Here is a 19917-nt window from a genome sequence, read left to right on the forward strand (position 1 = left end):
CCGCAGTGCGTTTTCTTCACAGTGCGGGACCGAAATGTTTTTAAAAACGCGGCAATGTGTGTCGGGCATGTGTACGCATCTGTTTTTGCGTACACGACTGCGCCTCGACTTTTATGAATGGACTTCTTATGAATGGAAACTTTCTTGGAGCTATAAGATTTAAAAGAAAGTACCGGAAGTAGATAATAAATTCTTTCGGTGCGTCTTACATATATGTTTAGTTATTTAACTACATCAACATACACCACGCGACAATTAGAATGGATTCCTACACGAATTATTACATTTATTACTTGGACATGCTTATAATATCGTGTAGATTTGCTATTTAAGTAACTTTAACCTGGAAATATTATTTTATTGGTGTAGTATTTCTGTTGAAATTAATTAAATATGTACCCACAAAAAAATCTTTGACTCATCACGTACTACGCATAAATATTTTCATATCATTTCATGTCAAATAAACTAAAATAATATTTACCATTTTCTGATTATAGGCATCATATTACTCATTTTGTTTTAAATTAATTAAATTGGCGAGTTAGGCGGTTATCGTTCGAATAAGTTTTAAAACCGAGAGGTATTACCGATAGAAAATGAATAAATATTTCAAGTGAAACATAAATTTAGAAACAGTATCGGCGTTTCTAGCCTGGCGACTATTTAAAAACAAAGCCATTGACCTGAATTTCCAGGTCACATGCCGATGACGTTATCACTGATAACACACGTGCCATACATTTTTCCCAGACGTTTGCCCACTCGATCGCTCCGTTGTTGTATTTTGGCACCGCGTTTTCTATTTTTTATTGCGTTTTATGCTTAATAAGTAAGATGCGATGTAATTTTCAACTGTGGCTACAATTTTATTGCTATTTAGAAAAACTTTTATGTTCATTTAAAAATTGTAATTAAGCCTGAACTAAATTAAAAGGTGTTACCCAAAGCTGAAAGTAAAGAATGTCCTTAGATAATGGTGTATTAAGTTATTAGAACCACAAAATACTTTTTCAATTGTCGACCGGTTAGTTTATTTAGATAAAGAATCTGTAAAGGCAACAACATATCGATGGCCGCATTCCTGAATGCTTTCTTATAGAACTGTGTTTCACAACATTCCGATGATATCGACGAAGTTTCTTTGCAACATTTCCTGCTTTTTTTCAAGAATCAATTCATGTTTTTTGCAACTTCTGATATCTTTATGAATTTTGTGTTGAGACTAATTGAAGTGCTACTCAAGACAAGGTCATTTTTTCATTTATTCTTTTCTACATACTTCTACGTTCCTAAATCTAATGTGTAATAAATAATATTTAATTTATATTGAAAGATTTAATTATGTTAATATATTAACATATGTATCTAAGAGAAAAAATATAAATCTAAAGAAATATGTAAATTTTCATAAAGTATGGCAAATTTGGTACTATTAATGCAATATTTCAATTCTTACCACACTAAAACTTAATAAAAATAACTACTACTTAGTAGAGAATATTATTAAAAGAATTAATTTAAAAAACATTTATAAAGAAATATAAGAAATTTAGGAAAATATGTCAAATTTCATTATCGAAACCTGAAGAAACCTCAAATAATTGAACAAATGGTTCTCACAATTCAACGTAAAATTTTTACAAAAATAATTCTTTTAATTATTTTAAATGTATTAATGTATATTTAGGAAAAAAAATATAACTCCACAAAAAGATATAAATTTTCATAAAATATGGCAAATTTGGTATTACTAATGCAATATTTTAATTCAAATAACGCTAGAACTTAATGAAAAGATTTAATTTAAAAAATTTACAAAGAAATATAAGAAGTTTATAAAAATATGCCAAATTTCATTATCGAAACCTGAAGAAACCTCAAATAATTGAATAATTAATTCCCACAATTCAACGTGATATTTTTAAAAAAATAATTATTTTAACTATTTTTAAATATATTAATTATTATTTGTATTAAAGAGAAAAAAAATTGAAATTACAAAAATATGTAAATTTTCTTAAAATATGGCAAATTTGATACCATTAATGACAAAAATTCAATTCGTATCCCTCTAAAACTTTATGGAAAGAATTAGTTAAAACAACTTTATAAAGAAATATAAAAAATTTATAAAAATGTATTGAAGCTTGAAGAAACCTCAAATAATTGAACATTTGGTTCCCACAATCAACATAGAAATTCAAGGAAACGCTTCTTTTAATACGCTCCGAGTTATTTTAATCAGTAATTAATTTCGACACATTGCAAAAAATATAAAAACTGTTAAATTAACACAACAAAAATATCTAATAAAACCGTTTATTTCTAACAGTTGGTCATTGTTGTACGACGTGGTTCATATGATGTATGCGCCTCTGAGATCTTGTGTCCAAATCTGACAATACAGTCATGAATTCGAATCGGTAAAAGGAATTCACAGATTAAAAACATTGTTCGGCGTTCAAAGCAAGTATTAATCAGACTCAATAAAGTATCGATCGGTAATTAAGTCGGCGCTCTCCCACGGGAAAGTCGTAGGTACCACTAAACTGTAAATCGTGTCACAATTTTTTAAACATTGTGAAATGGTACAGCAACATTTCCACGTGGTATCGCTTAATTCGGCGGTTATGGCCGTTGACTCTAGTGATTGCTTTTTTTAACATTGCACCTGTTCATAATAAAGATAGAAATTTATTGTAGTGACAATTAATTACGAATTATCAATAGACCGTAATGTATTAACTTTATTAGAAAACCTACATTTCGACAATAAATTCTCGGAATGTCCGGTTACGAATTATTGAAGTTTATTCATTAAAAAAATTATGAAGGCGAATAATTTATTCAAACATTTCATTCATTTTTTATTTACATAATTCATTAAGATGATCATTAAATTAATGACGACACAATTTCTATTTGACTATTGCCATTTTTCTGATGATCACTTGCGTTTCGCACGTGTTTGATATTCAATTTTTAAATGCACACGATTTTTTATTATCAATAATATAAACGTAAATACATAATTATAAAACGTATTAATAAACACATTATACTAGGAAATTATTATTTTTTATTAAGCTTTTTTCTTTAAAATATTGTAAATGTTCAATGTTCTTTTATTGTTATTCAAACATTAACAATAAATAGAATTAATTATAAATATCGAGGTTTTCCTATTTAAAGACTTGTCAACCTTACGGATCAGAGATGTTAATTATTAACAAAATTAATGATGCGTTTTTAATTCTCATTAATTTGTTATAAAATCGTTTATGTGTTTTACGTTAATTAACTCGTTAAATAAATACTTAATACATAATTGTTCTTTAAGGACTATAAAATATTTACAATTAATTAATTTTACAATTTACGTTTTCAACGTTTAAGTTTAAAACAAAAAAACTATCTTTAAAATAACTTTTATTCAACAAAGTAATCAGCAATAAAATTGGCAAAATTTTGTTCTACAAACAAGCCTGAGAAAAAAATTGGTTTTTGGAACTGAAGAAAAGATTTTAATTTCCTTAGAAATAAACCGATTTCTACACAAAATCTTCGACGATGACAAAAAATAAATAATAATCAATAATAACAATATAATATGGTCTGTTGTCTTGAAGAATACTATTGATTAAAAAAACTCGTCTTTGAATAAATTTTTCATGAGCTGTCTTGATCGTTTGCACTTTTGGTAGGTTGTTAATGTGTAAAATTCCATCCATTGTACAGTCACTAAAATCTTTCTTAGGTGGAGTCCCTTTCTAATGATTGACTTATTGCAATTTATTGACTGGCTTCTCTTCAAGCATATTGCACGAGGTATTGCTTAATTTGTCCGTTGGTACCAGTTTCTGAATGACATTGACATTATTCATCTTCGGAAAAAAAGTTAGTTAGCTTAGTTATAAAGGGCACGAAAAGAGCTTTAAAATGATATACATTTTACAACAAACATATGAAAATTTAATATAAAGATTTATTAAAACAAATCATGAACCAATAATGTAAATTACTTTTTCCTGTATCTATTAGAAAATATTTTTGAAAAATTATGAATTCTTAACTGAATAACTTCAGAAGTTTTCTGTCCAAAGAATTTTCCATTTTTCGAAAAAAGAGATATTAATTTTGATATTTTTATACTATATTTTAATTAATTAAGAAAACAAACCTATTATAAATTTAAAGGAAATATTGTTATTATATATTAAATGCTAAACAATTATCTTAATAAAACAGAATTTTTAATATTCTGGAAGATAGTAAATGAAACTTGGCCTTGTTTTGAAATAGAACAGAACAAAACCTCATTGTTTGCAGCGCCGAATTCCACATTCATTTCAGGCCGTTCGACCGGAGTCCATCGGACATTCGGTACGATCGGCGTGGCCTCAAACTCAATCGGCGATTCTTTTGCGCCGCACACATGTAAATCGACAATTAGAAATTATCAATCATAATAAGAGAACCGAGTACCCCGGCGAGAGTGTTGCAACACATGGTCGCTGGTATTTGCGACCCTGCAAGGTCGTTCCCAGATCATTAGGTGCCCCTCTTCGTCGGCCGCCTCTGTCCGAACAACACGTTGTTGCCGTACCAACGCGGAACAATCATTTGTTGGGAATTGTTTAGTCCTGCTGTGTATTTTCTTTCCAACATCTGTAAAAAATTAAATATATAATAAAATGGGGATACATAAAGAACAATGAAACGAATTACCAATAAGTATAATTGATATAAGTTTGAGTTTCAACCACAAAACACCAATATGACAATTTAATCGAATTATTACTGAAAAATAAATAGTCTACCAAATCAACCAATATGTATCAATTTTATCTCATTTTTACAAAAAAATATTGTGAAATAAGTACCAATTTTTTCTCTATTACAATTTTAGTTTTGATCAATTTTGAAAAAATGATGAATTATATGTTATACAATGTGATTTACAACTTATTCAAAAAATTTTAACCACATACTCACTGTTACCTAAGAAGTCCATTAAAAAAATTATAATAGAGAAACAGGAAACGAGATAAAAAATAATTCAATACAATTTTAGCACACCGACCTTTTTAACCTTCTGTATAGGGTGTTTCACAACTTATCCGACAAATTTTAACCACATACTCATTGTTGCATAAGTGATCGCATAGTATCAAATATTTTTCTTAAATGGACTTCTTATGTAACAGTGAGTATGTGGTTAAAATTTTGCGGATAAGTTGTGAAACACCTTGTATATATATACATTTTCTCTTACTGAGAGATTTGGAAAATGATAAGGAAATACCAATTATCCAAACAGTTCTTTTAAAGACACCTTCATATGTATTAGTCATACTACTCACAAGTAATTACCACCTCATATAAAGGTTTTTGTGTTAAAAAAGATTCATTGAAAAAATCTTATATTTTTGCATTTATTTTTGGTCAAATTTCATCATAAATGATTTACGCCACATAGATTAGCTAAGAAATTTGAAAAATGACAAAGAAACAACAAATTTATACTTTCCCCAACGTCTCTTTTACACGACACCTACGTACCGATTAGTCAAACCACTCACATGTAATTGCCACCCCCATATCAAGGTTTTTATGACATTTCACCATCGGCAACGCCGTCAAACCGGCAACCGTTCACTTGCCATTGTCGTGACTGTACATATACGGTATGATGTATCTCGGCCGGACTTATTAAGATACTCTTGCACAGCCTCGATCACTTCCTCGTCCTCCGCGCTTACATTCACCCCAAATTTTTGCATGTTTCAGGTATGGACAACTTAGTGGTATGGTGGAACCAATATTCGGAGTTCTTGGTGCCTTGGCCGTCGGTTTGGCCCAGCCAGCCCTGCCTTACGCCCTGTCGTTCGCGGCGGGTGCGATGATTTACGTCGTCGTCGACGACATCATACCAGAAGCGAATACGAAGTAAGTTGCTTTTTTGCAGGTACATCGGTGAATAATAAAATTTTGCTGTCCAGTTATTTCAAGTAAGCCATCTCGATTAAGCACGAAACTGGTTAATTATTTTCAGTCAAGGTGTTCAAGATTATTTTCATACCATTGTTATTATTATTATAATGGAATAGATTAAGTCACTATCCTGGAAACAATATTATAACCATTTATTGTAATCTATTAATACTGTGCAATTATCACATTGCAAACGCCTGATTGCCATCGTTTTTTTAGCTGGAAAACCCGAGATTAATCTTAATGCGTGTGTGATTCATCTCAGTTTAAAAGCCAATTAAAATCGTATTTTCCTATACGTATGTATTGTTTTTAGTGTTAAATCACCAGTACATGATTAATAAAATTAAGTTATATTAATGCATATTTTTATAAATATAAGTAAGGATTCATAAGTAATTAAATAGTTTTAATACGAAAATTATTTCAAAATTTTAAAAACTAAAATTAGAAATATTCGTTTTATTTAAATTTTCTATTTTACAAATAATTATATAATTATTATTAAATAATTTTTTGAATTAATTAAATTTTTTATCTAATTGTCCTAAAAAATAAAGAAAATACTATTTCCAAAATGGCCACCAGGGGCTAATATCAATGACATCAGAAAAATCATTTGTTCTTTCTAAATTACCAAATAAAAAGACATTATGTTATTTGTCTTAAGGACATTTGCCATATTGTTTTATTATTGTAGCTGTAAAGTTAAAATAAAGTGATGGTAACACGTTAAATACTGTAAAAGATGAAACATAAAACTTCAATTTGACTGAACAGAAGTGGATGAAGTGGATGCCCTCAAAATCCATAGTCCCTACAAAAAAATGACTTATCTAATTTAGTTTCAAATATTTTGTTCAATTTACTATTCGAGTTATCGAAGTTCGACGTATTTTGTTTATGACATGAATATTATTCCTACAAACATCATCAAAAAGTTTTAGCTCATTGTTAATATAATTCTTTGGGAAGGGAAAAAATCAAACAAGAAATTCAACGAACATTTTAAATAACAGTACGTTTGTTGACATATGTTTGTTTTTGTCAAATAAACCTTCATAACTGAAAGAAATCTGTGAAATAAAACTATAAGTTAAATATATTTTTATGTTTCTTTCATATACATTGTCTTCGACCACAAAAAATCAAATTTTATTTATTATTCAATTTTAGTATATATTAAAAGTAGACAAATTTTATATATATCATAAAAAAATGTTTTTATAACATTTTTACAGATAAAAATGAGGAAAAATTGAGTAGAGAATTTTTTTGAATTTCGTATATTTCACATATTTAAAATAAAAAATATTGTACATTATTAATTTGAACAACTAAAATTCATATTTTTATATGAATTTATTCAATCAGGGCTTCAGGGTTTAGATACATTTTTGTTTTTATCATATAAACTTTCACAATTGAAATATTATCAAAAATGTAATTTATCTTACTTTAATAATTGTTCATGTTGCAACTGTAAAGTAAAACTAAAAGTTTTGATCTTTTATTAATACATCATAATACATGGTGTTCATGTATTTTGTTTCTGACCAGTAACATATACTCGAATTGTATTAAGTCAAAAATTTAACTTAAATCTCGTTCTTGAAGCTATTACCAATTACATTCGATCTATAAAAATATTGAAGTTTTTCTGTAGTTGTATGTTAAAAATTAAGAATGTTTCTTTTTTGGTGAATGCTTACAAATTTGAATTAAAACTGAAATAATAATAATTATAAAAACTATATATAGTGGAGCCAATTGAAGATAGAAATAACACTCTAAATTTTTATTCATATTTAAATTTAAATGACAAAAAAAGTTGACTATAAAAATTTCAAATTATTCTCAAACAACAATATGTTTTATAATACTTCGATTTTAATGAATATTAACCTTTTGCACTCGTATGTTGCCGTATGAGCGGCAAGATGCGTTTTACCGTTGCGCTCGTATGTCGCCGTATAGGCGGCACACCATGTCTTATCATTACAGCGGGTTGGCCGGTCTATCATCCCCTAAGCTCATTTCTAATATTCCTAATTGTTTTCTTGAACCTTCGTTGAGGACATTTCAGTTCACATGTGCACCATTTTTGCGTTTTGAATATTACTCAGCGATTACGCAGATAAGTGGATAAAATAACAGTCCGAGTACAGTATACTCAGAAAAGGACATATATACGAGTGCAAAGGGTTAAAACGTAGGCAATAAAAAATCATAAATAAAAATTGTCTGAGGCGTAAAATTAAATGTGCTTTGGTAAATAATAAATTTGAATTAAAGCTCAAATAATGCTAAATTGTACCAAGAATATGAAGAGCTTAACAATTTTAAAAAGTATTCAGTGACATAAAAGATGGAACGAGATACAGAGTGGAACCCTCAAGAATCTAAGCTACCATATGAATATGGAAAAAGTAGGTATTTATTTTAAGATAAAACAAACGAAATTTAAACCTGATTGTATCAAAGGTGTCGAAAATATGAAAAAAAAACAATCTTTGAAATTTAAATTTTGATCACCTAACATATTTTAAAAACTTTTTTTATACCGAATGATACAGAAAACATTTTTTATGACATTTCTATAGTTTTTCTATTATAAAAAGGGGTTTAATAATTAAAAAAGTTTCCATCTTAAATGGACACTGAAATTTTTATAAACTGTTTTTATATTATATTAATGTCCACTTCATTATTAAATATTAAATCAATAGACACGAAAGCTCTTATTGGTGGAAAAAGCGACGTCGCAGGGGGAACTTTGACCGCCACACCGATGGCGGTGTGTGCGTAATTAGGCGGCAATTCGCTCGTGCCTAATTGATAATTGCATCGCGGTTGCGAAACAACGAGAAATCCGCGACGTATCGACGGACAGACTCCTCCCCGGGTGCCGGGCCGAGAGCAAATGGGAAAGCACGTTTCCACGTCGTTGCGAACCGCACGAAAATCGCCCAGGAAAAACCGACCGGAATGCGGTTCGTTTTTACGCGTCGGTTTATAATTTCGCAATGAGCGTCTCGTTGGGTGGGCCCTGCGAGCGGTACGGCCGATTGTTGTTGTCTCGGATGCTGCCGGAGATCCAGAACCTAACATACAAATTGATTTAATCGCGAACTTTTCGTTGTTGCTGTTGTTGTTGATTTTTTCTGCTTTGGTGGAAGCGAATTGTAATGGGAATATGGAGTGTGCCTATCGGAACGGATATCGCGTTTCCTGCGACTAAATGTGTTATAATCAGGCATTCTCGACGTAAACGCCATATCGTTAATGAATCTCTGAACCCGTTGAATGAAACTTATCGGTTGCAGTTAAGATATCATTCTGTATTTTATGTGACGCGGCTAATCGCCGCCCTTTCGACACATGTTTTCTTTCTATCTGACGTACGACAAAGGGCCTCGGTTCTTGACCAGAACTGGTCGTTATTATCATACGATTTCGTCTGTTTGGGAAGGGAAGTGTAAACGGCACTTCATTATTGGATTAATCTAGTACAATGGTCCGAAGCACGCTTCACCGGACCAACTTGAAATTCATTCACACTCCGTGATGCCGATGAAAATTGCCCGACCGATTTCGATCCCATTTTCACGAAACAATTCACGTCACAGAAACTGTCACGTTACGCTTTTGTTCTCAAGACGTGGCTCGTCAAAGCAACGCCGAAACGCAGTGCCAGAAATTTTAGTAACCGTAAGTGTGTGTACATTGGATAAAGACGGAAAAAATTGAACTTCCATCTTGGTTGTTATTGGATGAGGTTTTTTACGCGTCTCAAAATTGGCGTTCGACCTCCACGTAAATAATAATTAATCTTGAAACAGACGTTTGGAAAAATAGGCGTGCTTCCAAATCGTTCTACCAAGGAAAAACTATTTCTGACACACCGACCGTTTCCCATTGGTCAACCGTAATGTAAACATCAACAATTTACGATTGGAATAATGATGTGGGATATTGCGTTCGACGTCGAACAATAATGATCTAATAAAATGGAATGTATTAATTAAAGGAGATGGCGGCTAGTTGACCGAACTATTTTGGTGGAGGTGTTTTGTTTGGTCTAGATTTTTTTATTATTGGATATTCTTTGAAGAAATAAATCATAAATCTAAAAGAAATCGGAATGTGTTTTAGGTTTATTTTGTTATGTTTGAGGCCAAATTTTGCACAATAATACTTTATTAGAATAATTTTTTGGCACATCTTCTTTTTGTGGAGCTAAATATTATTTAATCAATCAATTGACAGTTCTTGACAAAAAAATCAGTAATTTAAAAAAATATTTAATCGTACTTAGTTTTGACTCATATTTATCAAATGAATGTTAATAACTGACAAACTCAAATATCAATACTTCAAATTACTTAATTAGTTATTCAAATTCGGAGTAAATAATTAATAAATATTATAGTTATGAAGTCAAACTGAAATTTTGAAATTTTACATAATGCATACTTTTTGTGGCTGACAAAATTCATCCAACATAGTCCCTATAAAAAATTAAATAGATTTGATTTCATTTTATATTAAATTTATGATCAAAATTCTTACTACATTGTGAAAGTAATTCTGGCACACATTTTTTTCTGATATATTCAATATTGATTTCATATTTTTAACAAGAGTTTTGATCATTTTATTAAAATAACTACTTTTTACATACAGTTGAACTTCGATAACTTCGATATGGGATATATATTTTAGAAATTGTTAATAGAATAGGTGTAAAGATATACTATTAATAAAAGTGGTCCTGAAAAGAGCTGAAATTATTTTTTGGTTTTTAATATGGCCGCTAGAGGGTTTAACATCACTGACATCAGTGATCGATTTCTCTTTTTACTTTACCAATTAAAGGCATTTAAGATATTTGATTGGCAAATTTTACCATATTTTTATCAAATTCTTTTTGCTACATCTCTTAAAATAAAATGATGAACATAGCAACTATCAAAATTCAAAATTAAATAGAAATATGAATTATACTGAAAATTTGAGTTGTTACTAAAACACAAAAATAAAAAATGACAAAAGTTATTTAAGTTAAATTTTAATTTCAAATAATTATTTGAGAAGGGAAAAGTCAAATAAGAAATTCAATGAATGTTTTAAAAAATATTTAACCGCACTCACATCGCATTAATTTTGACTTATTTTTTTCGTTTTTCATAACTGAAAAAGACAAAATTAATAGTATTAAGAATTCAATGTTCTGAGAGTTAATAGTTTATTAAAGTTTAATGTTTATTTCATACATTTAATTTTTGTCTAAAAATACTTATAAATTAAATACTTTAGAAATATTATTTTAGTGAAAAGTTTAATTATGTGTATTATTTTATTTCTAAAAATTCACATTTTTTTATTTCTCTCTCCCCAACTTCGTATCACATAATTTAATTTATTGTTTTAATGTCGAAAGTTTTTTGGTAAAATCAAAATTTATTAATGTATTCTTATGATTTAATTAAAACTAGGTTCATTAATATTTAAAATCCAAATCGGTATGAACATTTATTTTTTAAGTTTTTAACTTTAGAGCCTTATTAGAATCTTAATTGCATCTAAACTGTATATTATATTAATCACATAAATCGAATCGATACATGTCTAATGAGCCATGGATTCCGACCGAAAATTGCCCAATTAACTTTAGCCTAACTGTATTTATAGAATGGTTATTAGAGGGTCTCGATACGAATTCCACCGGAAGGCCAATAATCTTGTTGTCTTGTTGGCCGACACTTCCTTGGATCACGCTCAATTCATACCAAATAGATTGAAAGAAAACTATCAATATGAATAATCGATGAATCAATGTTTACTGCAATATAATTTAAGATGTCTGACTCACACGCATACTTTTCCACATAACTAAATCTGGTTGCAAAGACCTTGTCATTGATTCATATCAAATGTCATTTACTGAAATCATTTCCTCTACATTAATCCCAAAACTATTTGTTAAGCGTATTTTCCCGGAAAGTCACTAAAACGTGAACGCCAAGCCAATCTGTACCAGTTACAATTCGAAAACAAGATAGCCTTGCATCTTATTTAACGTTTCGCAGTAATCTTTGTTGTTATGAATGAACTGTACAAAGTCCAACGGCAAATATGAATCAACACACGCGGGTCCTGTCGCATAAAAACAAATTTCGGAATTGCAACGATGCGCTAAAAGGGAAACCGTGACTCACCGTTTCGGAAAATTGCCAATGTGCGATCAATATGGCGCAATTATGAGCAACTCCATTGTAACTCAAAACTTCCTACACTAAATGCGGGGTTTTTAATTGAACAATTTCGTTCAACGTTTAAGATTAGTGCAATTTTGTGTGCCCAATTTGGTTATCTATTAAAGAACTTGTTAATTTGAATTTCTTTTAATTGTAATTAAATAAAACGCTATGAAATATAATTTTGTACGAAGTCAACAATAAATATACTTTTAGAATATGTAGTGACAAAACTGTTGTTGCTTGATCTAAAAATGTGTATACAGGGTGTCCCAAAATTAATTGTCTTTGGCTGTTACGAGTATTTTCAAACCAGATAAAGACCTTTTTATTGAATTGATTAATTGATTTTGACCATGTCTGATATTTGTTAAAAGTAACATTTGACGTAGTTATTTATTTAATTATTTACTTTTTGTTTACATATATTGGAATTAACTGACTTCCTTTAAACTTTCGAAAAAAATATATTACTTGTGATGTATTAAATTATCTTCAACTGAAATATAACAATGTATCTAGCAAATTTTGAGATATTTTATATTGTTGAGTATGAAACATATGTATTTTTTCATAGATGATATATTAAAGCTAATATGATATTTAACAAAGTTAACGTATCTTAATCATCGATAATTTCGTTGAAAATTAATAATTATAATAACACTTTTGCTTGAATATGTTTGGACATAAAATTTAGTTTTTTAAAAACAAATATGTGATATATTAACTTATATTTTGTTGTTATGACGATATTTATGATAAATTTTGAGATATTTAATATTGTTGCATATAAAATATATGGAAAATACTATTTTTCATGGTTGACTAAATAATAGCTATTAAATATGATATTTGACAAATTTAATGTATCTTAAATATCTAAAATTTCATTGAAAATTAGTAATCATGGAACAATTTTTGCATGAATATGTCTGAATATAAAATTTAGATTTAAAAACATAAATATGTGATATACTAACTTATTTTTTATTAAGTTATGATGATATTTCTGATAAATTTTGAAATACTTAATATTGTTGCCTATACAACATACGGAAAACAATATTTTTCATGAATGATTAAATAAGGGCTAGTAAATATGATATTTGATAAACCTTAATGATCGATGTCGTTGAAAATTAATAATTATGATAACATTTTTGCTTGAATATGTTTGGATATAAAATTTAGTTTTTGAAAACATAAATATGTGATATATTAAGTTATTTTTTGTTAAGATAACTATATTACTTATACATTTTGAAATATTTAGAAATTATAAAGATGTAATTTAAGTAGACGTACTAAACAAATAAATTTCAAAAACCACAAATATTACAGTTTAATTTATTTTAATTTGCCGAAATATTTGCATGTGGAAAAATTCGCCCATTAATTAATTCCATTTTTGGTCCAGTTTAAAGAAACCGTGCCGGTGTTTCGTTGACGACTCTATTTTAGCATAATGACAATTTTCGAATAGTTAGCGGTATTTCAGTTTCTACATTCCCGCAACAAAACGAATAGTTTGGAAAACCACAAACGACCTTCGAAACCGCAAAACGCGATGAATTTCGCATTCATTAAAAACCCCCCCTTTTCACTGACATAACATGGAATTTTGTAGTGCACGCCACATCGTTATGTTGTAGTGAAAAAAAAATCGATATTAAAACAACGATATCAATCAGGATTGGGTGTGATGCCGGTACACCAGAAAATCCATATACATCTCGTATACACAATTTACCAGAGAAATATTTCAGTGGGCGTTAACACGACCATATTTATGAATGAAAACTATTAAGATACAAGCATACGTGGTTAAACGGCCTGTTCAACTTTTTATCAGTTTGTTGATTTTCGGGATCGTTCGAAAAGGTCTCGGTCAACGTGACACAAATCAAGGACTCGAGATACCAATTGGAAATTAATGTTAATGGTTTTTTATTTCTCTTTTTCAGTGGCAACGGAAAACTGGCCACTTGGGGTGCCGTCCTTGGATTTCTGGTGATGATGACTCTGGATGTAGGACTTGGATAGTGTTTAATGTCTGAAACTGATATTAGTCAATTTTTTGAGATTTTTTATCAATTCGACATTTTGTTAACGATAAGTAAATTTTTTTAAAAAAATGTATACAGTATTCTACGTATTGTTCCTGTACATAAAGACGTTTACGTTATTTATTTAATATTAATTGATATGCAGTTTAGTAGTTGTACTTAAATTTTATTTTCAAGATACTTTATGTTTCTTACCTTACATTTTTTCTAATAGTACTTAGATCGACCGTGCATTGTAAAATTGTACATAATCATGTCAGAACATTCATCAGTTCAATTTCCTAGCAACTACTGCTGTGATAGAATATAATTGTAATTAAGAAATAATTAAATTTTTAATCAAGACACGACTTTTTTTTATTGAACCCTTATGTAAGTAAGTAGGTATGTATAATGTTAATTAAATATTAATTTAAGTTTAAGTAATAAAAAAGTTAAGGTGAGTAAGATATAAAAACATTTTTTAGAATATTTATAATAATTGTAAAATTTTATTTCCAATTTACTTTACTTAAAATAAATAAATAAATTCTATGAAATTTTATTTTTAATCAAGACATGGCCTTTTTTTGGAACCTTTATTTTTAAAAAAATTTAAGTAGGTAATGTTAATTCAAAAATAATTAAGTTTAAAATTTTATATATAATATATAAGTTAAGGTGAGTAAGATATAAAAACATTTTTTAGAATATATTTATACTAATTGTATGATTTTATTTCAAATTTACTTTATTTTAAAGTAAATAAATGAATTCTTTGAAATTTTATTTTTAATCAGAATACGACTTTTATTATCGAACCTTTATTCAACATTAATTAAGTTTAAAATTTTATAAATAATACAAAAGTTAAGGTAAGTAAGATATAAAAACATTTTGTAGAATATATGTATATTAATTGTAAGATTTTATTTCCAATTTATTTTATTTTAAAATAAATAAATAAATTTATTTTTATTTTTGTTTAAAGTAAAAGATATACAAATAACTACGATATTTTAAATAATTCTTAAAAATGGCTATGATTTTTAATTACTTTATATAATTAATTAAAATTAAATTAATTATATTTATGTTTAAAATAAAAAAAGTATCATTTAAAAACATTTAGACTTCCAAATTTATTTTATTCTAAAGGAAATAAATAAATTTAATAAGGTTTTTGTTTAAAGTAAAATAAACTGTATATTAGTACACTAGAAATGTAAAATAACTAAGAAATTTTAAATAAATGTGTTTAATATATAGGCAATAATTAAAATTAAATATTTATGTTTAAAATTTTAGAAGGATTAAAAAAATTAAAATAAGTACGTACTATCTAAAAACATTTATTAAGAAAATTGTAAAACACGATACCAAATTTATTTTATTTTAAAATAAATATAAATTTATTGAAATTTTTGTTTATATATTAATACCAGAAATGTACAAATAATTACGATAAGTTTTTAAATGTTTTATTTCTTTAAATATAAAAACAATCTCTAAATAAAACTATAAATTTTTAAAGAAGGAACTGTTATCATTTTTCTATTTATGATAAACAGAAAGTAATTTACGACCTGCAAATAGTCCATACGTATCTAGATTGAAATTTTTGTACATCCACTCCAGAAGATCAATGTTGGAACCGTAAATTATAAGTGACAGTAAAATCAATAGAAATCTGGAATTTGGCCAAATAAAGACACAATCCACCGACGTTTCAGGAACTAACAAACTGCTCACTTATAATACTCAGATTGTGTAACATAATTACTAAAACAATTTGTGTTCCGTAAATAATGAAATTTTCTCATTAATTATGTAGAGCGAAATAACGATGTTAAGTGTGAATTTATTAAAATGATAAAGATAAAAGAATCGAGAGCGCTTATTATTTTTTAATGAGTCATACTAGGTGTGTTTTGTATTTTAAATCTCGTCTTCTTTATTGTGACACGTCACATTATAAATAAGCAGATATAAATCTGCTTTATTTACGTCCTGAAATTTTTGACGGCTCCTTGGAAAAAGCGTCACAGCATAAAGATGAAAAATTACATTGTACTTTAAAGAAATTTATGGATGTGTTAGGTAAATTTCATTTTGTGTTACAAAATCAAGACGTCAACACCCAATAAGCAATAAAACAAAGCGGTGTGACCAAATTATGAAGGTATTGGATACAAACATATAATGAGTTTTAACATGGAACAAATGAAGATTGACACAATCGACGATTTGTATAAAATCCAATACCCAGTCAAATTGCGTAGTAAATAAGCTCCTTTATGGCACAATTTAGGAATAATAATAAAGATAAATTTGCGCCGACTTTATCTGCATTTATTTCCCATTCTCAGCCAGAGGTAAAGATTTCTGCACCATTAATTATCAACAACAAAATGTTAATATGACGTGTATGTATGTCACACCCGCAAACAGATTAACTGATTGCGGCAAATTTATGTTAAATATGTCTTTAGTTAGTTAAATTGCATGCTTATTACACGATATTGAGGCATTAATATTACACATGTGAGTCAGTGCTAAGGTGCGTCTCTTGTGCATATTACTAAGTGATTTTGTCCATTCTCCCATTCTCTTCAGTAATTAATTGAAAAGTTGGATATCGCGACATTCCTAGAAGACTATAGAATTTAACAGGTTCCGAGGACGTGCATATTAAGTGTCACGGAGAATTACCAGGGAATCTCATTAAGTGCAAATAATCGAATTTTAATTGCAGGTAAAAATCTACCTTTATTAAGTTTTGTTACAGTTTTTTTACACACAATAAATTACTGAATAATTAAATTAGTTACAGACAATTTTTAAGCTTATTAATATAACCTGTGCTTTATTTATTCATAAAATACCTACATATAATTATTTTTTATGAATTAATTATTGTATTTAGCTTAATGTCATAGTTCTAATTCCTGCTTTTTATCTGTGTTTTTTTATGAAAACTCAAACAAAAACCTTTAAAATGAGTAAAATTTGAAATTTATGAAAATCATGCATTAGTTCCACAGGAAAATCATTCATTTTCACTAAAAAATCATACATAGGTTATACTGATTGATTTTAATTACCATAAATCTGAATTTTAATATGTAGGTAGTTTTATCAGAATACAAATGAGAAACAATGAAAAAACTATGATTAATTTTTACACAGAAAAATATTTTCGAAAATGACTTTATCAATGAATCACAAACCCACTGAAATAAGTAACCTTCATTAAAAATGCATAAAATTGTTTAAATACTTTAAATGAGTAATCTATTAATAATTAAATTATGACTGCATGGAATTTTCTACATTCTAATTTTTTCCTATTATTAATTATTTAAATTAAGTACTTAAAGTTTCTAGAAACTAATAATAACCAACAGACTCTGAATTCAAAACTATTTAAGAATGTAGATTGTTAATTGGCTCGCTTTAAAAATTTTAATTGATCACAACATTTCCAAACAATTTTTTCAAAGTCAAGTCAAAAAATGTTAAACACGCACCAACTGTTGAAAAATATCTGAAAACTATGTTATAACAATATTAACAAGAATGACAAAGTTGTAAGAACGTAACGCTAACACCATTTCTAAAAAACAGTTGTTACAATTTACATTCCTCGCTAATATTTGTCTTTAAGAGTCGTTTAAAATTAACTACTGAACAATTGTGCATACCATTCTAATATATGCCATGGTATTTAGTTCATTTATACTACAATTATGTACATTGTAATTGGAATTAAATAATCCCCTTTTTGTAAAATTCCATAAATAGTTTCCAGCTGCAAGAAACAAAAAAATATGTGAATTTCCTGACAAGAGAAATTAATTAACTATTAAATTTCCATAAGTATTTAAATAATTGCATATTAAAATATTATCGACTGTTTTTCAAAATCTTTCAAATGCCAACTGAACTGTTACTTGTTTTGTTATAATTTATATAGATAAGAGTAAACCCATTAACTAGTAAAACTATTTTTTCAAATGTTCAGTGACTTTCACTGGACATATCTATAATAATTTAAAAATGTTCAGTTTGAAGAACTAAATCTAGTTTTAAGTATAAGTCTAAAAAACGTGACATTTTTTCTATAATTTTTACATTTGAAAAGTTTGTCAAATTCGGACAAATAATAATAATAAATTTTTTTATAGGTATCCCTCTTTCATAAGCATGCAGAGCATATATAAGTACGTTGAACTCAGAGGACGAAAAACAGAGCAGGCGCCAGTGCCCTTACAGGCTCCACAATCAGGCTTCCCACCGCCACTGGATTGTGGAGTAGTAATGAGTCCAAGGACCATGACGAGGTGGATCTATCTTGTGGTTGGAAAATGATAAGGCGGAAGAACGGGAGTAAACGGGGATAAATAAATTTTATCGATTTAAGTTTATATTTAAGATTTCAAAGTCACCACCTACTCCACCTGTGAGAAGGAGAAATAGTACTAATTTAGTACTATTAATTATGGATCGTTTTTCCTAGAGTGCTCTTTACTCGAAATATTTGAAAGTTCCATATCAGAAAAATAGAAACTTGTGTGCCACTTACTTGTATCTAAAAGTTTAGAAAAAAAAATAATAAATTAGAAGTGTGAAAACAATTATAAAATAAAAGAAGTAAATAATAAAATAGAAACTGTACATTTACAATAAACTCTATTTATCAACAGGCATATTATTAAATCCAAGAAAATCACATCAAAACATCGTTTGCGATAATGTGGCAATGAAGAAGAGGCAATTTCAGCATTGTTTTTGTACATTCATGAAATCACCAGATAGGAATCCATTAACAAGCGAACAAAACAAACTTCCTATTTACGGCTCCACACAATTGCATATCCTTTCAAATGTACATTCATTCATGTTTAATAAACTGGATGACATTGATTATTGTTATGAATGAAGAAAATTCCACGCACACACGGATTATGCAATTCGTGTTTATTTTTAGAATAAAACACACTATCTATTTTAATTATAGAAGAGAAGGGTCGATTGATTATGAACGTTTTAATTAGCGTGCAGCAGTCGGCGAGCTTTACGGCCAACCGACACGTTGCACGACTCGTACACTTTTCCCAACTTACGAAACCGTACGGAGAAATGGCACAACAGCGAATATGCATAGATTATCCGGTTATCTGCGACTAATAAAAACGGCCCATTGATAAGGGCCATACCACAATTTTCGCCCCGCAAAACTAAAAACCAACGATAATCTATCAGCTTACTATGCCGATAGCAACCTTCATTAAGTTCGCTTTTAAGCACCGTAATCACCGAAGTTTTCCGTTTCCTGCATGACGCGTTTCCGGGGAATTGCCGGGTGCCAATGCCGTGTCCATTCATGAGACCTGCACCGTTTTGTGTTCTACCGTTTCCGATTTAAAATGTATATAAATTTCTATCTGTATGATCTAGATAAATTATTTAACAATTATGCATTTATTTTCTGCAAAATCTTGTGTAATTGTGTAGTTCATGAAAGCAGCTGCAGCCAAATTTTGCCTTATTTTGAATTTTATTTTGTTAATAATTTATCTCATGCAAAATTCGACTTTATTATAACTTCT

General features: G+C 28.6%; 1 protein-coding gene across 3 annotated transcripts in view; it reads left to right on the plus strand.

Annotated features, from left to right (window-relative positions):
- The window catches only part of LOC109604458 (zinc transporter ZIP11), an 87859-nt gene extending 73188 nt beyond the window's left edge, over positions 1-14671 (plus strand). For all 3 annotated transcript variants that reach the window (XM_049963841.1, XM_049963844.1, XM_049963843.1), the window contains 2 exons: positions 5794-5952; positions 14225-14671. In XM_049963841.1, coding sequence (XP_049819798.1) covers positions 5794-5952; positions 14225-14303 — 238 coding nt within the window. In that variant the 3' untranslated portion in view covers positions 14304-14671. The remainder of the gene's footprint in view (positions 1-5793; positions 5953-14224) is intronic.
- Positions 14672-19917: the final 5246 nt, after the last annotated feature.

The sequence above is a fragment of the Aethina tumida genome, chromosome 2, assembly GCF_024364675.1.
Source record: "Aethina tumida isolate Nest 87 chromosome 2, icAetTumi1.1, whole genome shotgun sequence".
In the NCBI taxonomy this organism is placed as follows: Eukaryota; Metazoa; Arthropoda; class Insecta; order Coleoptera; family Nitidulidae; genus Aethina; species Aethina tumida.